The 8,055-nt window shown below is 33.9% G+C and overlaps 1 protein-coding gene across 1 annotated transcript in view; it reads right to left on the bottom strand.

Annotated features, from left to right (window-relative positions):
- Positions 1 to 8,055, bottom strand: part of LOC107672858 (unconventional myosin-Ig-like) — a 60,228-nt gene that overhangs the window by 10,751 nt on the left and 41,422 nt on the right. The window contains exon 21 of the mRNA XM_016466233.1: positions 7,721 to 7,878. Coding sequence (XP_016321719.1) covers positions 7,721 to 7,878 — 158 coding nt within the window. The remainder of the gene's footprint in view (positions 1 to 7,720; positions 7,879 to 8,055) is intronic.

Raw genomic sequence — 8,055 nt, 5'->3', positions numbered from 1 at the left:
ACACACACACACACACACACACACACACACACACACACACACACACACACACACACACACACACACACACAACAGGAATGATGTCACACATGGCAACAATAGAGCTGATTATTCTGGTCATAATGTTTGCAGATGACAAGCACAAACAAACTCGGTTAACCCAGAGTGACACATACACACACGTACATACACAGTGCTGCTTAACATACACAAGCACACCAACAGATACAATGATTGGTGTTTAGAGGACAGTTCACGTAGCAAAATCTACACTATCATTCAAAGGTTTAGGGGCAGTAAGAGTTTTTTAATTTATTTTAATTAATACTTTTGAGCAACAATGCAAAATTGATCTGAAGTGAGAGTAAAGACATTTATAGTGCTGTTCTTTTGAACTTTATATTCAGTAAAAAATACTGAGAATGAAAATGTGTCAGGCTTTCATCAAAAATATGAAGCAGCACAACTTTTGTCAACACTGATAATAATCAGGAATGTTTTTTGAGCAACAAATCAACATATTAGAATGTTGAATATTAGATTTCTGAATGATCATGTGACACTGAAGACTGGAGTAATGACGCTGAAAATTCAGCTTTACACCACAAGAATAAATTATATTTTAAAACATATTTAAATATAAAACAGTTTAGCTTGGTGAGCATAAGAGACTTCTTTCAAAAGCATTACTTTAAAAAAAAAAAACATTACCCCAAACTTTTGAATGGTAGGTTTCCATTTAAAGGTGAAGTGTGTCATTTCATTTCAAAATTGAAAAATAATGATTTTTTAAATGATTTTAATGATAATGATTTTTTAAATGGTTTAGTTTACAAACAGAAGTATTGGGGAAGTTTTAACAAAGCAAAAAATGACACACGTCACCTTCAAGTCCATTTTAATATTTGTAATATTTCATTCATTTTATTTATAAAAGCCCTAAATACCAATTTAATTAATTCTACTACATTAAATTGTTTTAAAATAACTTTTTTTCTTATAAAAACGTGTGTCCATAAATCTTGCGTCAACTCTGTTACCGTGCCATATTTTGCCTTTAAATTGGTGGAATTATCTCCCACAAATATGTAAGATACAGGAAATAATGACACTTTCCCTCACTGTTAAGATCTGAAGCACTGAAAAGTCTATGTGCTCTCTCTGATAATATATTTTAATCTAAACAGTTCTTATACCAAGTTATTTTGAAGAAGGTCAACCCTCTTACCACAATATCAAAAGGAAAACAAAATGTATTACTGATCACAAATTGGGTTATTTAAAGGTATTTTAATCATGATTTCATTAGTGCCATGTGCTCTTAGCATTTATGCTAGCAAGTGCAGTTTTTGGCAAAAATAAAATAAAATGTTATATATATATATATATATATATATTAATGCTTAAATATTCATGGTTATACCTTATTACAGAACACACTCAGAAATGTAAAGGGATAACTAGGCCATTATTACAATGTGTATTTCAATGTGCACTAGAAGTAGTGATTACTACTGATATTGGTCAGGCAGATTAATGTTATTCAATTCTGTTACCGTCAAATTCTGTTACCAAGGTAGAGTAACAATGCTGACAATAGTGTAACAGAATTGACAGTCCATCGGACAATTCTGTCAATTCTGTTACTTTACAATTCTGTTACTTAAAGTGTCAACTCTGTTTATGAACTATTTTCACAAAAAACTATACAATTGTTGTTTAAAATCTCATAAACATTATTGAGATATGATATACCCTTATAATATTTCAACAACATTTCACTTTTTTTTACTGGATATTGTATATAATACATTTTCAGATGAAAAATATTTGCTCCAAGTGGACAATTCTGTGAAGACAGAGGCATTTTTAAAAAATGTTAAGGTATGCATAGGTGGAATATTATCTCAGTTTCAAAATATTGAGAAAATCATCTTTAAAGTTGTCCAAATGAAGTTCTTAGCAGTGCATATTACTAATCAAAAATTAAGTTTTGATATATTTACATTTACAGTAGGAAATGTACAGATATCTTAATGGAACATGAACAATGATTTTGGGCATAAAAGAAAAATCAATAATTTTGATCCATACAATGCATTTTTGGCTATTGCTACAAATATACCCCAGCGACTTATATATATATATATATATATATATATTAATGCTTAAATATTCATGGTTATACCTTATTACAGAACACACTCAGAAATGTAAAGGGATAACTAGGCCATTATTACAATGTGTATTTCAATGTGCACTAGAAGTAGTGATTACTACTGATATTGGTCAGGCAGATTAATGTTATTTCCACAATCTATGTATAGACTTGCATTTCAGCAATTTTGTGTACGTCACATTTACCTTCCTTAAATGTAATTACTGTATGTAATGTATATAAGCAACATGGTGTTGTATATAAGCAACATCCACTCTGATTTCTTAATATTTGTATTAAACCCAGCCACTGAAAAACGATCAGTCAGATGAACATATATTAAAAACATTTATGATGCTCCTCTAGCAGAGACTATACCTCATAATCGCTGCATTCTGATCATACTATTACTTCAATTTCTGGCATCAAATTCTGTATCTATGCTATATTGCTTGTTAAAGTTGATCTATTTAGATAACTGGTCATTTTTGGGGAATAGTTAAGAAGACAAACACGCTCTGCTAACCCTTTGGTTCCAGAAGCTCTCACAGACTCACACACTAGAACTTTGGCCAAACCGTCCCCAACACACACACGCACGCACGCACGCATGCACGCACGCACGCACGCACACACACACTCACTCCTCAATTACGATGAAATGCAGGACAGTGCATTGAGAAATGACTTACATTTTATGTGTTGTGCTTAACCAAATCCCAGAGATCTGTGGTACATGCATGAGCCATCCATCATTAATGCGTGAAATCACCATAAAATGCATTATATGGGAATTCCTGTACATTTGTTTTTCTTGTTAATGATGTTTGCTTGAGTACCCAACACACACACACACACACACACACACACACACACACACACACACTCAGGCTGGCACTGTCTTTCCACAAACAAACACACATGACACAGTCATAATGTCAGCGTGAGTCAGGTGAGGGTGCATGACCCACGGGAAAGGTCTCAGAGTTTAAAGACAGGCATGATAACAGAAATGAATCACCGTTTGAATTGAGATACAGACATTTCAGATGAACAGGAGCTCTCAGCATGCATGCAAAGGAGAATGTGCAATCTAAAGTCATTAAATATTTACAAAACTATATCCCAGATCATAAGAGAGGTTTGATCAGATTGAGACAATGAGAAGAATACTGTTATGTGCCTGAATAACATACAAGCACACTTTCTGAGTAAAACATTTAATTAAAAGGAATTTGTGATTTTAGATGATACATGTAAGAAATGATAAAAAGTATTAATATGTTGTGGCTGTCAAACGTTAGTGGATGATGCTGACAGTTAACGTGATTCTTTACACTTGTGGTTCCTCTGCTAGGACACCAGTGTGAACTTGACTTCATATTCATACATCCACTAAAATCACCCTGAGACCAGCTGGTTAAAAAGCTTTGCTACAACTAATATTTTATGCACCAATTCACCTATATAACTCCTACAGGTCATAGCACATTTTGCTGTTGTCTTAAAATTGAGTTGGAGATGAAAGATCATGAGAAACATGTTCATCTAATCCTGTCAATCACAAAGCACATTTATCGTCACGCTTGTGAAAAATCATCCAGGATTTTTCCAATACCCCAACTCAACCTCCATCTTTCTTCATTTTAATAATACATTAAATATCGTTTAATCATTATTAAGTAGTCTGGGGGAAGATCTGGAGCGTGAGTTGAATCTCATCTTACTCAATGATTACACTAATGTGAAATTTAGCTAACCAAGAGATGTCTATGTTTTTACAAACATGGTTACTCAACGTGCATTACTATTGTTCAAAGACTTTATGTTTATTTGTCAGTTTCACAAATGATTCAAACGTACAACAGAATTAAGTACCTAAACCCACTGCAATAGTGTACATTACAGAGATGCTGGTCTGAAATGCTGTGAAATAATAAAATCATTATACAATTGATAAAATATTTGTAATTATACAGAAAAATGAAAATGCTACAGTAAAAACCTGTTAACTGGTTCACTCTAACTTTCCCTACTATATGGTGAAAAATTGTAAGTGGTGATGTGCATTATTTGTAATGTTACAGTAAAATACTGTAAAATGTATGGTTTTTGGAAGCAAAACATTTATAGCCCCTGTGCGACATATTAATATACTATGTATAGTATTTTTAATAGTTGTTTGTTTGTATTTTTGATATCAGTAATGTACATTAGGGTGTTTAGTGTTACATTATCTGTTATTTAGTGAATGATTATTGCATTATTTTAGTGCTGTGTGTTACCCTGATGGTTATATATAAAATATACATATATGAGTATTAATTATGCTTATTACGATGAGCTCTGATTCATCATGTGGATTTCTGTTCTGGATTTCTTGTATTATCAAAGTGGCTACACTCTTAAAAATAAAGGTGCTTCACGATGCCATAGAAGAACCTTTTTGTCTAAATGGTTCTATAAGGAACCTTTAACATCTGAAGAACCTTTCTATTTCATAAAAGGTTCTTTGTGGCGAAAGAAGGTTCTTCAGATTATAAAAAGGTAAGAAAGAGATGGTTCTTTAAAGAACCTTTGACTGAATGGTTCTTTGTGGAACCAGAAATGGTTCTTCTATGGCATCGCTTGAAGAACCTTTTAAGCACCTTTATTTTTAAGAGTGTATGTAGAAGTAGATTGGTAATATTAACATTACATCACTTACAGAAATATACGATTATATTTTGTAAACTATATATCCCGTTATACCTGAAAAACTGTCTCTGGCAACCTCAGCTGCAAGTTTTTTTACAATATACAGCACAGGATATTTTTTTACAGTGTACACAATGTCAATGATCTTAAGTTCTTCTCAGTTAATTATTTGTATAACATTCTTACTTTTGCAATCCCAAACAGATTGTTATTACAGTAAATTCTAATGATGCTCAAATGCAACCTGCAGACTTTTATGCCATGTCTGTCCTGATTTTAGGGGAAATCTGCTTAGATATTGGGTTAAGACTTTGTTAGTTTGGAAGAATGTTGTTTCAGGACCAACAAGACTTTCTGATCCAGGAACATGCCCTACTTGGCAAACTACAGTCACCTTCTGTTTAGAGTTGGCGAGGGGTTATTTTTTACATCAGTTTAACTGAAATACCTCACATATGCTTCAAACTAGTCCATCTTGTCTTGTTTTTGTGCTTAACATTCTCCTTATCATTATGACCTTCATGAAAAAGGAAAAACTGAATCTAGTTTTTAAAGCAATGAAAGTGGTGCTGCGTCTCTGCTGTGGGGATCGAGTGAACTGCACGTGTGTGCTTTGTCATCTGCTCTCCCGCCCACTCCCCCACACACACACATGCTCACACACTATTTGCCTTCCTCCACACTTCCTCAGGCCCCTGTGACGTCTCCTTTTGATGATGTCGTAAAGGGGGCATGACCCCACGCATTGACTCGCAGATGGCAGCACAATGGCTTTAAAGCAGACGTGCAGGAGCAGTGATTACAGACACCCACTGACGAACACACACACCCCACACCTGCCACACACACAAACAGTGTATACACAACCGGGCTGCTATCTGCCCCAGGACCGAATATTGCCTCCCTCGGGGCCAGTTATGTGAGGAACCTGGAAATGCCATCGCATGAACGAGTATCTCACAACATGGATGCATATGTGTGGATGCGATTACAACAAAACCAAAACGTTATGATGGAATAAGTGGGTATCTTTAAAATCAAATCATGATGTAAATACTCATAAATGTCCAAGTGACGCGTGTCAGAGACTCTTTGTACGCCACCATTCAAAATTTCGGGTCGGTAAGATTTTTAAATCATTTTTGATCACCATGAGGTTACGTTTTATTTGATCAAAAATATGGTAATAATCGTTTTGTATTTGTATTAATTGTCAAATATATTGTATTTCTGTGGTCAAAGCTGAATTTTCAGCATCATTAGTGTCACATGATCCTTTAGAAATCATTCTAATGTACTGATTTTCTGCTCAAGAAACATTTCTTACTATTATCAATGAAGAAAACAGTTGTGCTGTTTCATATTTTTGTGGAAACCATGATTCATTTACATTCTCAGGATTCTTTCATTAATATAACGTTCAAAAGAACAGCATTTGTTTGAAATACAAATATTTTGTAACATAAATGTATTTAACTTGTGTTCAATTTATTGGATCCTTGATGAATTAAAATTGGTTAAAATTGTAATTATTTAAATTATATGATTTTATTGTAAAGCACTGTGTAACTTTATTTTGAAAAGTGCTATATAAATAGTAATAAATATACATTTAAATAAAAAAAAAATAAAAGGTATCAATTTCTTTAAAAAAAATAAAATAAAAATCTTACGGACCACAAACTTTTGGCAGGTACTTTACCTCATCAGCTGACTGTTTCCAATAAAGCAACACATTTGCTGGCCTCTGACAATAACCTTTTAAACTATGAAACTTTAAACGTTTCAACTTATGAAAATCTTTGAATTAGAAGCTAATTAATTAATCCAAATGAAATGTTTCATTGTTCGCCAGGCAAAATCTTAGGTCTGATCACTTAAATTGATCAAAAACAAGCCGATCTGAGGAATGATTCATGTCTATAGCACAAATAGTGAGGGATGAACCACATAACTAAATGTACTAAACTAAAAGTTCTTAGAAATGAACTCTTTGTATTCACATTGGTTTTATATGGTTTTGAAACACTTTTATACCATTTTCAGCAAATGACGAAACTAATGATTCTAAAAATGTCACATGGTATGTATTCATTACACCTTAAATACGCGTATAATTGCATATACAGTATCTTAATCATTAGCCATGTTATTAAAAAGCATTTTAACAAGTATAATGAATAGTGAATCAATATTTGCCATACTATTTATGAGGTTTCTCCTAAAATTATGATATGATGACTCATTATGATATCAGAGTTTTGTATCACCACTATTTTGTTTTATCACAATGTATTGGAATGAATTGAATCAACACTGGAACTTAGTAACTACATTGCTGCCTACTGTAGAACTGCTTATAGCTGAACTGACCTCGTTTCAAACTGGTGAACTTCACACTGTTATTGATCTAAACTGACTTGAGCTAAATAAAGACACTATTGTCTTTTGGAGCTGCTTAACAGCAGAACCTGAACTGTCCCCATAGTTGAGATTCTGCTACTTCCCTGTTTATCTCTCTGAAATTGCTTTGATGCAATCTGTATTTCATAAAGCGCTACAGAAATTAAGGTGACTTGACATTTTTTTTCCTCATGCCGCCCAAAAATGCTAAAATGATTTTCAATTCAGAATTTGAAATCATAGACATCTTAATCATGGAAACTGTATATTCAATCAATCCTCTGTATGAATCTGTACATTTTGAAAAAATGATTAGATCCTAATACTATGGGCTACAGGCCTGTTTAAATCCTCAACATGAAGAATGAACAAAAGTAATAGTGATGCTTGCCTTAGTAGCAGAAATTCTTCCACAGTACCCACAAAATGTTGAAGCTGGAGGTTATTGGCAGGGACTCTTACCGTGTAAAGTAGTCTGTGAGGCTGCCCACCAACTCCCCTACACGGTCCTGATTTGGGTTGAGTTGACCCCTCTGTAGGTGCACTAGAAAGTCATCCTGAGAGGCAGTATGTAGCGCCACCATCTGGTCACTGCCACTTGTTACGCTCACACCAACCACCTGTGAGATTGAAGAGAGTGTAAACCAACAATACAAACACATGAAAACATATTAACACGTTGCATAGCATGTGTTGCTGCACAATGAAGTCAAAGCATGTGCGTCCAATAAATCCATCTTTCCTGAGTCCGACAGATCCATTTTTCTGCCAACCAATGGCATTCAGTCAACCTCTGG

The sequence above is a fragment of the Sinocyclocheilus anshuiensis genome, unplaced genomic scaffold (genome assembly GCF_001515605.1).
Source record: "Sinocyclocheilus anshuiensis isolate Anshui unplaced genomic scaffold, SAMN03320099.WGS_v1.1 scaffold132, whole genome shotgun sequence".
Lineage (NCBI taxonomy): Eukaryota > Metazoa > Chordata > Actinopteri > Cypriniformes > Cyprinidae > Sinocyclocheilus > Sinocyclocheilus anshuiensis.
The sequence above is the reverse complement of the archived record's forward strand: the minus strand, read 5'-3'. Positions and strand labels throughout refer to the sequence as shown.